The sequence below is a fragment of the Aethina tumida genome, chromosome 7 (assembly GCF_024364675.1).
Source record: "Aethina tumida isolate Nest 87 chromosome 7, icAetTumi1.1, whole genome shotgun sequence".
Lineage (NCBI taxonomy): Eukaryota > Metazoa > Arthropoda > Insecta > Coleoptera > Nitidulidae > Aethina > Aethina tumida.
The window spans coordinates 6357757-6375178 of NC_065441.1; the positions used below are offsets into that span (position 1 = coordinate 6357757).

At 33.0% G+C, this 17422-nt stretch overlaps 3 protein-coding genes across 5 annotated transcripts; all 3 read left to right on the forward strand.

The window, feature by feature from the left end:
- Positions 1-470: 470 nt before the first annotated feature.
- Positions 471-3499, forward strand: LOC109598403 (TBC1 domain family member 19). The gene is made up of 9 exons (XM_049969915.1): positions 471-524; positions 845-1288; positions 1351-1442; positions 2086-2146; positions 2197-2418; positions 2576-2713; positions 2765-2924; positions 2976-3177; positions 3226-3499. The coding sequence occupies exons 1-9, from the start codon at positions 471-473 to the stop codon at positions 3482-3484; spliced, it is 1632 nt and encodes a 543-aa protein (XP_049825872.1). The 3' UTR covers positions 3485-3499.
- Positions 3500-5681: 2182 nt separating this feature from the next.
- Positions 5682-17398, forward strand: LOC109598420 (uncharacterized). 3 transcript variants are annotated; one of them, XR_007548739.1, is made up of 13 exons: positions 5687-6479; positions 6533-6592; positions 6646-6687; positions 6747-6779; positions 6834-7877; positions 7929-8024; positions 10214-10300; positions 10359-10415; positions 10478-10725; positions 11724-11872; positions 12180-12631; positions 14264-15599; positions 15918-16048. XR_007548739.1 is itself a non-coding variant. In XM_020014333.2 (12 exons), exons 1-12 carry the CDS (start codon positions 6461-6463, stop codon positions 17114-17116), a joined length of 3486 nt encoding a protein of 1161 aa, XP_019869892.2. In that variant the 5' UTR covers positions 5682-6460; the 3' UTR covers positions 17117-17398. The 3 variants fall into 3 exon arrangements, 2 of the variants coding, with proteins under 2 accessions (XP_019869892.2, XP_019869893.2); XM_020014333.2 differs by lacking the exon at positions 14264-15599 and having other exon boundaries at positions 5682-6479; positions 15918-17398; XM_020014334.2 differs by lacking the exon at positions 15918-16048 and having other exon boundaries at positions 5688-6479; positions 14264-15812.
- LOC126266325 (uncharacterized) lies at positions 9045-10047 on the forward strand. The gene is made up of 4 exons (XM_049970222.1): positions 9045-9181; positions 9240-9582; positions 9637-9727; positions 9785-10047. Exons 1-4 carry the CDS (start codon positions 9165-9167, stop codon positions 9820-9822), a joined length of 489 nt encoding a protein of 162 aa, XP_049826179.1. The 5' UTR covers positions 9045-9164; the 3' UTR covers positions 9823-10047.
- Positions 17399-17422: the final 24 nt, after the last annotated feature.

Below are 17422 nucleotides of genomic sequence, written 5' to 3' on the forward strand. Positions count from 1 at the left end.
TATCTGTAATGGTCGTATGTAATTAAATTTCACGTCTCACAATTCATAAATGTTATCCTTTTTGGCGTTTTAATCAAGATTAAATGTCGTTCTACAAGTTTTCAATTGTATCTAGATCCAGACCAACTTTGAACAAGTTTGGATGCATACTTCGTATCATTGTTATGCATAAAAATCCATGTAATTGGTAAATTATTGGTAAAGAAAAGGACCTCAAACCATTTTCACTTGTGACGCTATTAATAACTTAGATAATAACAGATTCTACTCTGTAAAAAATTTGCTTTGCTAAAAATATAGCAAGTAACTATTCAGATGATTTATGAAAATATATAGGGTTTGTAGAAAATCGATACAGGTTGCTTAGCTACCTGTTAAACAGATTAAACCAGTTACATTTTCCATCTGTTTTCTACTGTTACAAAATGGAAAACAAAGAAAAAAGTGTGCATTATTTAACGCAAAAAATCATGGAAGATTTCAAAAATAGTTTAGCATATAAGGAATTGTACGAGGAGATACAGGTAGGTATACAAATAAAAATTTACATTTACAAACTAACAATCCACATTAAATAAAAGAGTTACGGCTAAAATATTGCTACAATAATGACTACTACAGTATGTACAATTCAGTAAGGCTTTAATAAATTATAAATAGTTGTGGACTTAAAAATGTACAATAATTATATCATAATTATTCTTTTTATAATTACTTAAATAATTTTTTAATAATAACTTGTTTTATTTTATTGAACCATTATTTCTGAAAGTTAAATGTATTTTGGTGGAATTCAAAAATTCTTAATCTACTTTTTTATAACAATTATCAATTAAAATTATAGGTGTACCTTGTAATTTATGAAGTAATCAACAATGTCAGAATAGTTAATTGTTGGGAAATCAACAAAGTTACAGTACTGACACCAACATTATTTATTAAAACTTATTTTATTTTCTGTCAAAAGTCGAATTGTTCTTTACAGAAATTGGTAGTTTCACGTAATGTACGAGCGGATAATTTCAAAGAGAGCCTCCTGAAAGCGATGGAAGAGAACGGTCTGCAAGCCTCACTCAAGAACAGCGTCTACCGCTGGACTAAGATGAAGAAAAAAGAGACGACCCATTTCGACGCGTTCTTTCGCAAATCCCAAATTAACTGGGACCGCAGGATACACAAGTCGTTGAATTCGATGTGCAACGAGCTGGGCATCACGCTGGCCAAATTGCGGGCGCAGTCAGATCGGGAGGAGATCGCGAACAAGTGGAGTGAGCTGAGCAATTTTGAGGTCGTTACTCGAACTACGTTTTTTGTGGATCAATTTGAATTTATTTGTGTTGGTTTTTTCAGGTGGATATACACAAGTACCGGCCTGTTTATGCTCCCAAAGATTTTTTGGAAGTTCTGTTGAATTTGAAGGGACCCTTCTTAAAAACCAACTGGTAAAATTATGTTAAGTACAGGAAAAAGTAATTTACGTGTTTAACTCAGAGTTTAAAGAACATAATTTACTTCGAAATAATTTTATTTAACAAAAAATTCATCAAAAATAGACAATGTCACAAATATTGTAAATAGTTCGTGAATAAAATATCTGTACCATAAAGAAGAACATTTTGATGCCTTTGTTGAGTCTCTAATGCGACATGAAAAGAAGAACGCTTCTTCTATTAACTAAGGAAGTTTTTGAGTATAGTTTTTCAAGAACTTGATTAACTTGTGAGCGGTAGACAGTTGCATTGGTTTAGTTCCTTCGTACAATGATCAAAATCTGCCTAGTTTTAAACTTCCAACTTACAGTACTAAAGTACTATTGGAAGATTTACCATTTGCCACCAATATTGTCTAATCAACTAATTTTTTCTCATATAATTTATGTGGTGTCCTTTTGTTGAAGGCAAATCTAAAATCGTGTGACTCTTACTTACATTATCATCTTCAAACTTCTGTTTATCCAAAAAGTATTTTCAATGTAGGAAAAAGTAATATAATTCAATAAACATCAGTTAACTTCGGGAACCAAAAAAGTAAATTACTTTTTTCAGTACCCAATTTATTAATACATATTCATTCTTATCATTATAGTGAAAAACAAGAATGGGAATTCGTCCACATTCCGCTGCGTGTGAGAAATATAGCGGACTTAGTAAGATACAAACTCATTTTAAAATAAATAATTGCATAGTTCATTTTCAGAAAATGTTATATAATGAATTTGCAAGAGGTGAAAAGATTTTGGGCATCCATCTAAATCCACAAACTTACTCGATTTTGGAGGGCGAACGAATAACGTTGGGCGAGAAAGTTTTACAAAAGAATTACGCTCCTGTCGCTCAGGAGTACTTAAAGAAAGGCTGTCCCAGATGCATGAGAGCGAAAATGTGGTCGTTAATTTTAGGTTCCGAAGTGAAAGAGCATGTGAGTTAAAATCTGTGGATTACGAAGGAAGCATTAAATATGTGTGAATTCTAAACGTCCTAATAATCAAAGATTATTAAATATTAATGTGTTAATTTCCTTTTACAACACATTTATGTGAATTATTAATAATCTTTATTGTTTCGAATGCTTCCAGCACCTAGAATATTACAAGCAACTTAAAGAGAACGTCCTCCAATATGACCTAATGATAGACAAGCTCATAATTAAAGACATCACTTTAACAGCCTCCAACGATGATCAGTATTTTGTTTTTGAAGATGACTTGTACCAGGTTAGTTAAAAAATTACTAAATTACATTGTCCTGACAAAAATTCGTTACAGATAATGTTGTGTTTCTCAAGAGACGCCGAAATCCTCAAGATGATTCCGGGCCAACCAGCCTTCATGCAGGTCGTCCTGAAAGGAACCAAAAGCACCACCGACAACAATATAGTGTTCCCACCCTCTGGCGTCATACCATTCCACGGTTTCACCATGTACGGTACTACAAATCACTTTATTGGTTTGATTGATTTTAATTAGTACATTTCAGCCGCCCCTTTTTGTTATCTGTACGAAAAACCGGCAGAATTGTATTTCACGTTTCGTACCTTTTATCTTAGGTATTGGCACAGGTTGCACAGGATCTGTTCGAATCCTCAAGGGATCGTGTCGCTTTGTCTTCAGTACGAAAGAATGCTTCAATGCTACGAACCCACTCTTTGGTACCATTTCAAACGCTGTCGCATTCATCCGTACGTACGTAACATTGTGTCAATGTTTGTTACGTAGCTTGATTTCAGATTGAGGGTTGTAATTAAGTGGATGATGAGAGCGTTCAGTGGCCATTTGCCGTTGGAACAGCTGCTGAATCTTTGGGATTTGATCCTGGCATACGACTCATTGGAAGTCATCCCAATGTTGGCTGGAAGTATAGTTATTTTTCGCAAGGAAAACTTGATGAGGGTAGACACGGTCCAAGGTGTCGAGGCAGTTCTGGCCGATCTATCCAGCATATCCGTCATCCCTCTGCTACAAATGGCTTTAATGAAGGAAGAATAAAATTCTCTAAATCAATTCATACAGAGTTTTATTTTAATTGCTCATGTAACGTTAATTTAAAAAAAGAAATGAACTGATGATGATGTCGTCCCGAAACGTTCTAATTAAAATCGCTACGTCATCCGGTTCAAAAAACTATCGGTGATTGAACAAAGATGACCGGTAAAAAAGGATGAGGAGAAGAATGCGCGTGCGCCGTCCGTGTTCGTGCGTAATCGACTTGCGACCTTGAACGTAGCATGAGCTCTGGGATTCGAGCTGGCCCGACTTGAATGCACACTCAATATTTGTTTCCGTTCGCCTGGCAACCGGCCCGTCCGCAACGTACGTCGTTGATTGTCGGACTGAGGTGTGGTTGTGGAAATAACAAAGCTTGCCGTGCGGGACGTGTTGGAGCGCTGTCCGTCGCTTGGAGACGGGTTGCTAGGAGCGTATCCTGGAGATGATTTATAAAACACTAACAATAATTGAGAAAAATATTTAAAATATTAATACATATTTTTAGAAAATTAAAAATAAATGAAAAAAGAAAGTAATAAAATAACATCTCCTAGGGTGACCGAATAATGAAAAATATTAATACATATTTTTAGAAAATTAAAAGTTAAAGTTAAATGAGCAAATGATGAAAAAATAATAGAATATTGTTTCCTTTTTGTTTAATTAAATTTATTATGCATATTTTTTGGAAATAAATTAAAAAATATTAAAAAATCTCAATTTTGCTTCTAATAATATTTTACAATTTGTGTGGAAAATGTACAAAATAAAACTATAAAAAAATTATTTTTATATTTTAAATAACTTGATTTTAGTTTTTATGTAATTATAAATATTAATTATTTATAATAACTAATACTTATTGTAGAAAATTTAGTTTTACATTTACCTAATATTTTTCATTTCTTGTTACAGTCATTCTATTTTTATGTTATAATCTTAAAATAAATTACATTGTATGAAAGAGATTAAAGTATTTTTAATTGATATTTTTTGAGAGTTTTGGGAATTAATTGATATTTAAATCAGTAAAATAAAAAACTAAAAATTTAATTTGGGAAACGAGTTTAGAGAGAAAAAAGTGATATTTTTTGTAGGAAATATTTTTTAAATTTATTATAATTAAAGAGTTTGCAATGAATAGTGTTCTTTCACAACACCCCTTTAATTTCTTCTACACAAAAATAGTGAACAAATAATGACATGAAAATATTATTTTAAAAAAAATATGTAAAATATTCAAATTTTCATCATCAATATTTTAAATAATGAAATAATAATAATAATAAAAAATTGTCGAAAAATGTGTTTTATGGAAAAAAACCTTGAAAAATTGGTACTGTTGAAAATAAATATAAAAATGATTTAATAAAAATATTATTATACTTTTTTATTAAAAAAAACTGAATATTTTTAAAATAATTGAAATATAATTTATTTTAATATTTTAACAAATTTTAATTAATTTTATTATTTTGATACTGTATTTTCATTTATGTTTAATTATAAATAAATTATATAAATTATAAATAAATTAAACTGTAATAATATTTGTATTGAAATTTTTTTAATTAGATTTTTTTTTAATTAGTGTTTATTTAAATTTTGATGATTAATTGACATTATAAATAATTTTAAAAAAATGAGTTAATTTATAGATCATTTAAGTATATTTCAATTTTTTTCAATTATGGCTAAGTAACAACCGACTGTGTCCTTTTCATAATAAACTGTCAGACCCAAAGTCACATTTTCTCTTCAATCGAAAGCTTTTTTGGGAATAGACGATAGCAGAAGTTTCATCTAGTTGTGTGACATCATTGAAACTTTAAAATAGAAGAAAGTTAAATTACAATCGGAAATCTTACAACTTCTGCACTTCACGTCAGTCAATTTTGACGTCAACTCGGCAATTTTGAGCAAGCAACTGTTCGAAAAGGAGGAAAAAATCAAACAGTTGAAGTACAAACGAGACAGCGTGGAGAAAACTTTGGCCCGAAACAAATTGTACGACATCTATTTCTAAGCGGGAAGAAGGAAGATTATCAGGATAATAACTAATTAGTGTCACTTGGACTAGTCCAAAATATCAAGTTAAGTGACGTTTGGTGATATTTCCAGCTTTATTATTGGTAGTTATAATTTTTTTTATTTATTTCGCATACAGCTACAACGTCTGAAGGTTCGTTCTTCCCAACATGGCAAACGAATTCAGTTTCAACGAGTTGTCCGACACAACTGAGACTTTGAAGTGCAGAAAGGTTGAGTTACAATCGGAAATCTTGCACCTCTTGCCCTTCATTTCGGTCGGTTTCGACGCAAATTCGGCCATTCTGAGCAAACAACTGTTGGAGAAGCAGGCAAGGTTCAAACGGTTGATGCGCAAGCTCGAATGTGTGGAGAAGAGTTTGCAACGAAACCAATTTTACGACCATTATTTCCAACATGGAAGAGGAGGAACAAGTATTCTTGAAGTAGTAACTGAAAACTCAGGTTAAGTCGTGTTTAGTTAGTTAGTTCGTTGTTATTTCAACCCTAGTTATTAGTTGTTATAAAATTGACTTTTCGTTAGTTCGCGTACAGTTACAATTAATAGTTTATTTTTCCAAAAACTTTCCAAAAATTAAGGAAAACTTCAAACGAAGCGACGCAAGCGCCAACTTGCGGCAGCCCGATCGTCGACAACAATCACGGACGTACGTCCATCTCTGGTGTTCGTCTTTCCGTCCAACTACTCGAAATTAGTTTCCACACCGCAATAAGCCCGCCATTCCCGACAATCACACTTGGTGCCCGGTCAAAAGCAATTCGTCCGTTACGAACCTGTGTCCTGGATTGCCTAGTGGGCAAGGTCCCGTTTTGTGCCCGTTTTTCGCAGCCGGTTGTCGTTCGGGACGCGAAAATATGACAGAAGTCACAGTTTAGGAGCCGGATTTCATAACTCGCGCTGCAACTTTTGCGTATAACCTTCAAAACATGGAAGATATGCAAACTGGTATGTTTATTTGTTTATTTGTTGCGTCCAATTTGTTCACGATAACGTTGCAGATGCAGTAGGGGATAATGGAACTAAGAACGAGACGTGTGACGAGCCCATGGATGTCGAAGGTGATAAATAAATTTGAATTATGCCCATTAGTACTTAAGGTTATTAATTTTAGGTGACAGCTCTGCGAAATCGGCCTTAGCCTGTGCCGTTAAAGGTTAGGTTTCATTCAAATTTGTTGTTTATGTCAGTATTTTTAAATGTTTTTATTTACAGAATCTGACAGCACACAGACAACGCAAGATTCAAGTAAAATATTCAGGTTAAACATCTGGAAACATTATTAATTTATTGATATTTTAGTTGACAATGAAACTGCCAGCACCAAGTCAAACAAAGAAAATAATCCTGTGCAGGAAAAAGTTACTCCTGAATATGAAACAGAGTGTAAGGACCCTAAACTGGAGACTGAAGTGTGTTTGGAAACCGACTGTGCTAAAGATGTGATTAAAACTCAAGACGCAAGCACAATATCATCTGAAAGTGCTGATAAAAAGAATCCAGAGTTGGATACATGTGATAATAAAATTGATGATAAAATACAAGAGGTAAACAATAAAAACAATGAGAAGTCAGATGTATGTGATAGTAAAATTGATGACAAAACACAAGATACAAATGAAGAAAGCATTAGTGAAAATAAAGAGAAGTCATGTGAGGATACAAATATTGAAGAAATACCTGAAAGCATCAATGTAAATAAAGATGAGTTGTGTAAAGAAAAAAAAATATCTGAAACCATCAGTGAAAATCAAAAGGAGTCACATGAAGATAAAAGCCTTGTAAAAATACCTGAAAGCATCAGTGAAAATAAAGGGGAGTCACATGAAGATGAAAAAGGAGAAAATAAAGTGGAGTCATGTGAAGATGAAAAAATATCTGAACCTATTAGTGAAAATAAAGAGTCACATGAGGAAGAAAACCTTGCAAAAATACCTGAAAACATTAATGAAAAAAAAGAGGAGTCATCTGTGGATAAAAATACTGAAAAAACACCAGAAATCATAAATGAAAAGAAAGAATCACATGACTCTGGTAATAAAATTGATGGAATTAAAATCACTGATGAAACACCTATAAGCACCAAAGAAAAGACTGAGGACTCAGATGTTTGTATTGAAACTAATAAAAACACTGAACTGGAATGTGTTATAATTGATAGTAAAACACCTGACAATAATAAACCAGAACTAGATGATGATGATGATGACGATGTGCAGATTATCTTAGATGATAAAGACAAATCATTTAATAAAAGAAAACGCACAGATTCAGATAACAATCCTACAAAAATACTAAGAAACGGTGTCAGTGAATCTGGTTTAAAATCAACAGATAATGCTGAAGGTTCGTAACTTAGCATATGGTTTTAATGGTTTTTTAATTGTTGTTTTGTAGATGAATTTAATACTGATGATGATGATTTTGATCCATCGCTGCTGTGCCCTGAAGTGTCCATGGATGTAGATGAATCTCCTGTTAATACTACAAGCAGTAAGTTATTTTTAATTTATACTATGTATGTACACATTTTTAGTAATTATAATATTGACTATTTCAATATTATTGTAATATTATGTACTTTTTTAGTACCAAATATCCATAAAACTCTTTAAATATAACAAACAAATTTTTTAGTTTTTATGAGTTTTAGTAATTAAATATTTATTAAATTTTAGTTTTATATTTTATTTTTTATTATTTTGATAATATATAAAAATAATATATTAATTAATTATATTTTAAAATAAAAAACTATCAAAGTTTTGGAGATTTTGTAATCATATTTAAAACAGTGATAAACTTATTTATATTTAAAAATCAATAAAATTTTTAAGTATTTTACAATTTTTTTATTTAGTTTTTTGGTAATTTGTTTTCTTTTCAATTTTCCATTTAATTATACGTTTATAATTATTTGAAAAGTATAAAGCAATTTTGTGGTATGATTAATATCAAAATTGAAAAAAATTAGTACCAGTGATTTTACAAATTATTTTTTTTATAGTTTTGTCATTTTTTATAGAATTATAATTATTTTATAAAATTAAAAACAATTCTAATATTAATTGAAAAAAAAAATGCTTTTTTTTTAATATTTTATATATAAAGTAAAAAATTTAAATTTCTCAAAATATTTAAATACCATAAAATTAGGTAAATTAATACTTTTACAAAGCTTTCTAATGTTTGTATATCTTTTAAACATGATTTATCAAAACAGAAAAATTTTAAAAGTTTTAAATTTTTTAATAAAAATGTTATTTCTGTTTAAAAATTAAATATTGCATATATTGACAACTGAGTTTTAATAATTTAGTATGCCAAATTATAACAAAGAATTGTTGTTTAGACATATTATTATAAAGAAGTTTATACACATCTAAAGTTTTTGTTATATGATCATATGTCCCAAAAATAAATCATTGATTTTGCACCCTCACTTTCTCAAAAATTAGAAGTAATTTCCAGGAGACAACGGCAACGTAGCGTTTATTGTTTGGTTAATGGCGACGACTTCGGTATTTTCTCCGTAGGTTAGAATCATTAATTTACGATCAATTTAGTGTGATTAAGTGTTTTAAGTGAGTGTTTCCCTATAAATTTACAAAACATATCAACTAACAGTTGTAAATGTGTGAAATCAATAGGTAAGTTGTTATAAAGTTAACATTCCAATTTAATTTGTATTGTTTACATTTTCAAAAGATACAATATGGAAAACAAAGTTATTAAAAATAAGTCCGGAAAACATATTGTATGTGAACAAAGAATAATGCTTCTGAACATTTTTAACAACCATTTGGAAGCTGGCAAATCGAAAACCGCCAGTGTACATCTCTGTTCAAAAGAGACTGGTATTTCCAAATCTACAATTTGGGCAATTATTAAACAGAAGGAGGTGATAGGACAGGTTACATCACCCAGCAAGAAAAGAAATAGAAGTTCGTTTTATGAGAAATTAAATGATGAACAAAAGGAAAGGCTAAGTAACATTGTTTATAATTTCTACAGAATTAATGAGGAGCCAAATTTAGACAAAGTTTTTCAAGTATATATTTTTAATTAATTTGTTTTAATAAAATGTAAAAATTACTATTTATAGGTGGTTGTTGGAGATGACACTTTCCCAAGAATCAGTCGTACAAGTTTGTGGAAAGTTTTAAAACTACTTGGGTTCAAATATGAAAAAAAAGGTAGACATAATTTATTACATGTGAAAACTGTAGAGTACAGTGAGGGTAACTCTTCAGGGACAAAACATATATTACGAGGACCTGATATGGATTAATGCAGATGTCTTACAAATTGGGGATTGAAAGGAGTGCAGTGTTGACCACAAGGCACGCACTTTGTTACAAATTGTCCATTTGTACAAAAAATAATGATATTATCCCTCCTAGAAGACAGATGGAAGTGGATCAGCTGATGATTATTACATAGACAAGAATTCGGATGTTAGTTCAGAAATTTACCATTTAATTCATTTTTTGTGTTCTTTTCAGCTACACTAAAATCTTTTATCAGTTTGAATTAAATATTGTAATCAACAATATATATATATATAAAATAAATTGTAATTTGGCGTTGCTTTTCTTATAATAATTGAATAGTAAACCTTTTTTATTTATTATTTTAAATCTACATCTCAATATTTACAAGTACTTCTTTATTTATTATAGATGTGATACCATCAGATGGCAACACCAGCCCTCTTCTTTACACTCCAGTATTTTCAACATTGGTCGACGAAATGACCGGTGCCGAAGGTACGACCAGACAATTCACTTCAGCAACCATAGATACTAACCGCCGACTAATTTTCAGTTACACTAAACCTAAGCGAGAAAGAGCTTGAGCTGAGGAACCAATTGTATGGCCCAGGTAAATTCCACATTAATTTTCTTTCATTCAAGACCCTACAATATTTATTTATTGTTTTACAGCTAATCCGGTGCAATATGTACGTTCGCACTGCACCGCCTGCAACGTGCATCTGGGTTCAGCGCTTGAGGCTCAGAAGAATCGCTTCATTCATCCTATGTTAAAGGTTTTGGTGTGCAAGGAGTGCTACAACTTCTATTGTAGCGGCGAGTTCGAAAAGGACGAGGACGGCAGCGAGTTGTACTGTCGATGGTGTGGACAAGGTGGACAGGTGTTTTGCTGTTCGCGATGCGAGTTCGTCTTTTGCAAGGTGACTTTAATTAGTTTATATCGTTTAATAACAAACAATTATTTAATTAATTAGAATTTATCATACGTTTTAATGTTTCCTTCATTCTAGAAGTCTTACTACCATATCATTATTAATATGTATGTTAATAATGTAATTTTATGTTTTGTTCAAAATAAATATTAAACTTTATCTGTTTAAAGTCCATTTTAAGTCCATGCATTATTTTTTCAAGTGACATCAACTTCATTATTTTCAAAGAACACCCTGTATATTTTTGGATTTTTAAATTCCACACGAAATTGCAAATAAAATGGCTATAACATATTACCTAAACCCATTGTTTTTGAATTTTTTTTTTTTCAAAAAATTTGTTGGATGTTGATGGTCAGTGAATCACCCTGTATATTCATTTTCTATATTCGATTTGCTTAGCAATAGAAATTAAAATTATTAGTCTAATAGTGTAAAAATTTAATTATCGTAATAATCATTTTAAAAAGAAATGTAAGTACAGGTATCAAACACCCTGTATAATATTTCAAAATATCAGTAGGCCATGAATGAGAATTTCCATCAGTATAAAACTATGTATTTTAAACTGGATATATCTATGTAAACCTAGATAAATCTAGTTATCCATGAATTCAGGGATACCAACTTTGTAACCAAAATATTCAAAGTTCCTGTTTCTCTTTTAAAGAAGTTCTTCAGGTTCGTCGCAGTTCGTGAGTCTTCAAATCCAAAGTGTGTATGATCCGTTCAGCCAGAGAAAAGTACAAAGGGCGTAGTAAAATACTCACCTAGTGTAATATTAATATTATTATTACTATTGTATATTGTAAGTTAGAAAGAAAATATAAATGGCAACTAAACTGCCATATACCTGTTCATATATGTCAATGTGACACAACTCTTCTGTTCTCTCGTTGAAGTAGCATTGTCCAAGGTGGCTTCTTTGTACTGTTGAATTTTGTTTAGTAAATCCATTTATCCTTAATTAATATTATTTGTTATAGAAATGCATAAGGAACAACTTTGGTAGGAAGAAACTAATTGAAGTGAACCACAGCGACGAGTGGGAGTGCTTTCGTTGTGATCCCTCCCAATTGGCACCTTTACGGGCACACGTTGCTGAATTGTTTGACTACGTTCGTAACGAAATATCGTAAGTATATATTTTTTGCATTGTATAAATATAAATTATGACAACTAACCTAAGCGGTGGTTAATAATGTTAAATTCAAAAAATTGGGTTAGGTTATTCCATTGATTTTTGGAACTTTGAAAATGGCTTTTTAAGTTTTTGAAATGAGGCCCCCATATTCCTCGACAATTATAGTAGTTTCTTGAGCACGAAAAAGATTTTGAGTTCAAGAACATGCATCAAGTACCCTCAGGATAATGTAGGTGGATATTTCAAAAGCTGGGGCTAAATATCGTCGTCCAGTTTGAGATGAACATATAATTTTCAGACGGGCCGCTTGCTTGAACGACTCCGACTTCCTGAAGACCGACCACTCGCGCTGCTGCAACAAAAAAATGAAAACGACCGAAGGCGAACAGGACGCGTCCGAGGCCGTGCCCCGTAAACGGCGTCGCGTCAAGAGCGAGACCGATCCGGACTTCGTGCCGCAGGCGGAAGAGCCGAAGGTGGCCAAAGTCTCGCCTCTGCCGATGCTCCTGCCCAAACCGACGTCCCCACCTAAGGTGTCTGCTGCGACGGTCGCCTCTCCGACTTCGTCGATGACGCAGGTCGTGGTGGCCGGGAACAGGTTACAGAATCCGCAGGGCGTCAACGTGCCGGGAATCACGGTCTATCAGAAAAAGAAGCCGCTCATATTGATGCCGCCCGGTGCCTCACAAGCGGGAATCAGGTTAAGGGCGCCCAGCGCCACCATCGCGTTTCGTCCGGTTACCGCTCAAAGTAAGAGGGGTCTGTTGTGTTATTAGCACGCCACAACACGTTACTGAAACACACTTCCATATTATCATATTATACATTTATTTTTTTTTAGTTTCCTAAAATATTAGGTCGTGAAAATCCAGGAGAAATTAGATTAAATTGAATGTCCAGTCCAATTTTTTTAAAATTACTTTTTGCCTAAACTACATTTTAATTAATATCTCCTATCGTTTCTGAATTATCTACGAAAACTATATATAATAAAGGAGTTTTTAAATTATTTTCGATATTGCCGGAGAGTCTTTTTTTGTAGATATTTCAAAATCGATGAGAGGTATATTAAAACATGGTTGTTTAATTAATTCTTTAAAAAAATTTTTTTCTCTAACAGCCGAAGAAAATAAATTTGGAACTTCCGGTATAGTGTCATATACAATGATTTCATAGAAAAAATACATTTTACTTTAACTTGGGTTTTTTCAAATATTGTCACACTTAATACTTGTGACAGCGTTATATTTCTTTTATTTGAATCATATTAGTGCCAAAAAATAAGGAGGATTATTTAGTCTCTTAATGCTTTTATCCTTTTTCGTAATTATGGTCATTTATTTGATTTAGTTTTTATGATACAATTTTTATCTTAAAAAAAAATTAAATAAGGGACAAATCAAACGTGGAGGATAAAGGTTTAAAAATATTAAATAAACTTTAATGGCATCTGTTTTTGGCATCTTTTTTATTTGAATAGAACAATGTTTAAAAGAAGAGTTTATTGGAATATTTGTGTTATGTCTGTTTTTTTCAAAAGAAAACATTTCTTTTTGCATAAAGTTTCAACGGTTTTTGAGTGATAAAATCTTTCCTAAAATTTTGACAAATTTGATAGCTCGACTAAAATGTTTGTAAAACCACTAATTTTGATGATGGAGACTTAATTTTTGTCGTACACTTCAACCGAGGATCATCTTATAAGGAGCCAGTATTAATACTCACAAATTTTATACAGGGTATTCGTTATTTACTTTTATTTTTGTGCATCTTAAAACATCAATGACTCAATAATTTGAAAAGAAAAGTGATATAGTTGGTTGATTTTTGACACAGCTATTTAATAAATAATCGATATATTTTTGAATATTTCAGCTAAATCCAAGGAATTACAAAAAAAATAAGGAAAAAATTGACTCAACAATTTGGAAAGAAAAGTGATATAGTATGTCAATTTTTGACGCAGTTACAGATATTTAAAAAGAAACGATATATTTTTGAAAATTTCAACAAAATCCAAAGAAGTTTGGTTCAAAAGTCGCTGATTTGTCATGGAAAACATGCAATTCAAACAATTTAAAAAATAAAGAACGAATAATCATATTTAAAATATTTCTATTGGAAAATACTTTTAACAACAAAGGTTAATATCCTACAAGTGTTTCGTGAACCGCCTGCTGAAACAATCAGTTCAACCCTGGATGTAATGCCATTAAAAACTATTGTTATATAACTACTTTTTTGAAAACTGAACTGAAATGAAATATTTTCACAACTAATCCAACGTTAATATTAATTTATAACACTATAAATATATATGAAAAAATTAAAAAAAGAAAAGCTTAATACGGGATGAATATAAAAAATGTGTTTTTGTTTCAGCGGTGCGTAACACAACACCAGGGCTGAAAATCGGCCAAACAACGGTGCAACGTTCACCGTCGGTTACGGTGCAGCGATTCACGAGACCGCGCGTCCAGGCAATCGTCGCCACGACTCCGTCGACGGTGGCGGCTCCGCCTACTCCGCGTCCATTTGGCTACCGTCTCCAGCACGAATGGTTCGAAAAGACGGTGCGCGCCAGCGCCAAGGTGAACTCAAACCTATCGTTCACGCTGACGCAGCTCGGTAAGGCGCAGGCGCGAGCCTCGACCGTCGAGAGTCTGGCGGTGGTGCACAACAAGCTGCAAGAGATACTCAGCACGTCCATTAACTCGCTGATACAGATCAGAAAGAATCTGCGCACCGAATTCATTGCCGGCATCAAGAACATTAAGTTTCCGCTTAAGGAACCGCAACAAGAGGTTGCCCCACCGCCTCCCGATGATGATTGTGTTATCGTCGCCGATACCAACGAACCTTCGACGTCAGTTCCTCCGCCACTTGTGCCACTCGCGTTGCCATCGACTTTAGCACCGGTTGCCACTATTAAATCGATCACGCCCTCCACTAGCAAACCGAAGGACACGTTGGCGAAGACCGACAACGGTGTCAAACCCAAAGGGTTCATCAAAGTCAAATCATTCTCTGATTTACAGATGAAAGACTGCATCACCATTCCTGATGACTCCGGTAGCATGAAAGATCCTCTTGACATATCGAGTGAAATCCTCGAAAAAGCTAAGAATATCATAAAGAATAATAAACTATGCAAAACCTACAGCAAAGTTTGGCTGAAAGTTTCTAACGATGAAACCCCTGGAAAAAGTGACAGAAATAATGATAATGATATAAATAACAAAAATGAAGCAGTTAAAGACAAAAACAACGAATTACAGAAAAAGACTAAGGAGAAAACGAAAAACCAAAAATCTTTTTCACCGGCCAATAAAATTAAAAAAGAACCGATAGACACTCCTACACCAAGCTTACCAAGAACAAAAAACAACTTGTCCAACACAAAAAATCAGAAATTGTTCGACCATTTGCCGAAGATTGAAATCAAATCGGAACCAATCGACATTGAGGAACAAGATCTCTCTTCCTATTCAGAAGTAACTGAAAAAGTAACCTTTAACAAAAGCGAAATCGAATGTCCCAATGAAGCTGTGAAACGGATGCTCGATGTTAAGGTGTGTCTGGTGCGCTCCAAAAAAGTGGAAGAACTGTGTTCCAAACTGAAAAAACAGAAAAAGTTGAACAATTTGTAAATAGGAAGTCGCGTCTTGTGGTCTGTTTTAAAGACACACTATGAATCTGTGCATTTGTTTTCGATAGGGTAAATTTAGAATTTTATATTGTTAATTTATGCAAATTGAGTTTTGCAAGATGAGTTTTGGCAGTTGCGTTTATTTGTTTTATTTATGATTGTACATATTTTTCCTATAAATGTATAACTTATTTGCAATTTTTTATTATAATAAAATTATTTTGTTAATCATAATTTTATGATCGTTGTTCTCCTGTACTAATGTACCATTTTTTAACAAAATTTTCTAAAGTCGTTTATTAAAAAACATTTAACACTCCAAAATAACACAATTTCACTGAATTTTTTTAATTAATCTTTTTATTAATTGCTAACTGTCTTCCCTAGATGTGCCACCATCCCGGAACGTCTTTAAAGTTGTGAGTATTTCTCACGGACCTGAACGTCCCCAATTCCCTGCAAACCAGAATGACCAAAACTCCTTACAATTGAGCCCAAATCCCATGGTGGAAGGTAATATGCAAAACCCTCAAGAAACATCCCAAACACAAGAGGGTCCAGATATATTGCTTGTCCGTGACACTGGACACACCCTTGCTCCCACACCGACGACACCAAATCCTCCAAATAACCAAAACCCAGATCCCCAATCGCAAGGGCTTCAAGAACCAGCTAACAGTCATGTCCGAATGGTTCAAGAATTAGGATTATCACTAAACAATTTAGTTCAGAAGGAAAATAGAATTTATATAAGACCAGAGCCGGTGCCCAAAAAAATTGAAGTTGTCAACACTGGATATGGTCAGCAGGTGCCGCTATCCACAAACCAGACAACACAGGAGGCTCCGAGCCCTCAAGTGCCGCCGCCCCCTCAAATGCCGCCACCCCCTAGCCCACGGACTACAAATTATTGTAACAAGTGGTTCGATACATCGTTCTGCCACACAAATCGAGTCAATGCCAATTTATCGTTTTCCCTGGCTCAGCTTCAACAGAAACACAAGAAAGCTCATGACCGTAGCACCGTAACATTTATTTACAATCAGTTTCAGAAAACACTGAACAAAACAATACATTCCCTGAATACGATACAGAATAATTTGAGCCACGATTTTCAGAGAGATGTTGTGATATGTAGTGCTGGCCGTCCGTTTAAAACTGCGTCCAATACAAGCGATAAAACTGCAACACCGCCAGATGGCGACAAGGCTAATCCGGACAATCAAAAGCCGTCGACTACCGTCAAGACTCCCATTAAAAAACCCAAAGAATCAAAGGAAACCGATCAGAAAAAAATTGGTACTGCTACTAAATCAGACTCTGATCCACACGATAAAAAATTGTTTACAATACCTTTAAACAAAGAGGTCAGCCTGATTCTTCGTCCATCAAAAGAAAATTCCTCTGAAATACCAGTTACTATTGCAGATGCAGAACATAATCAATTTCAGTTGTCTCTTTCACAACTAAAAGAATTAGATAAGGATGATTTCAAAAAGGGAACTTTTTTCAGGTTGGGACTAGGTGACATGAATTCATCGGAAGAATTATCTATATTTTTAAAAAAGCAGCCCGACTCCGCCTAAAAAATGTGGAGCAGTCTGCAGAATAGTTAAGGACATTGTTGATTCCAATGAATTCCAATGAACTGAAATATGAATTTTATTAAAAAAAAACAGGTCTCCATTGTTACTATGTTGAGTCCAGACTTAAGACTGAAAAACTTCTGAATATTAAATCTGTGATTTTAAACCAGAGGATATTATATAGGAGTTAAATTTAATGTTTTGTTCCTTTAATTTAGTTAATTTTGTTGTTCAGTTTTTGTCAGTTTGATTTTGTTCAATAAATTTATTGTCGTTCTTAAAGTTGTTTTTCTTTGTCACCCTTTT

Coding starts and splice junctions, on each gene's coding strand:
- LOC109598420 (XM_020014334.2), top strand. Junction 6,593..6,645: donor CGAGCCCATGGATGTCGAAG/GTGATAAATAAA, acceptor TATTAATTTTAG/GTGACAGCTCTGCGAAATCG. Junction 10,416..10,477: donor GAACCAATTGTATGGCCCAG/GTAAATTCCACA, acceptor ATTGTTTTACAG/CTAATCCGGTGCAATATGTA.
- LOC109598403 (XM_049969915.1), top strand. CDS start 471: ATGGAAGATTTCAAAAATAGTTTAGCATATAAGGAATTGTACGAGGAG. Junction 1,289..1,350: donor GTGAGCTGAGCAATTTTGAG/GTCGTTACTCGA, acceptor TGGTTTTTTCAG/GTGGATATACACAAGTACCG. Junction 2,419..2,575: donor GTTCCGAAGTGAAAGAGCAT/GTGAGTTAAAAT, acceptor GAATGCTTCCAG/CACCTAGAATATTACAAGCA.
- LOC126266325 (XM_049970222.1), top strand. Junction 9,583..9,636: donor ATTTAGACAAAGTTTTTCAA/GTATATATTTTT, acceptor TACTATTTATAG/GTGGTTGTTGGAGATGACAC. Junction 9,728..9,784: donor GTTCAAATATGAAAAAAAAG/GTAGACATAATT, acceptor GTAACTCTTCAG/GGACAAAACATATATTACGA.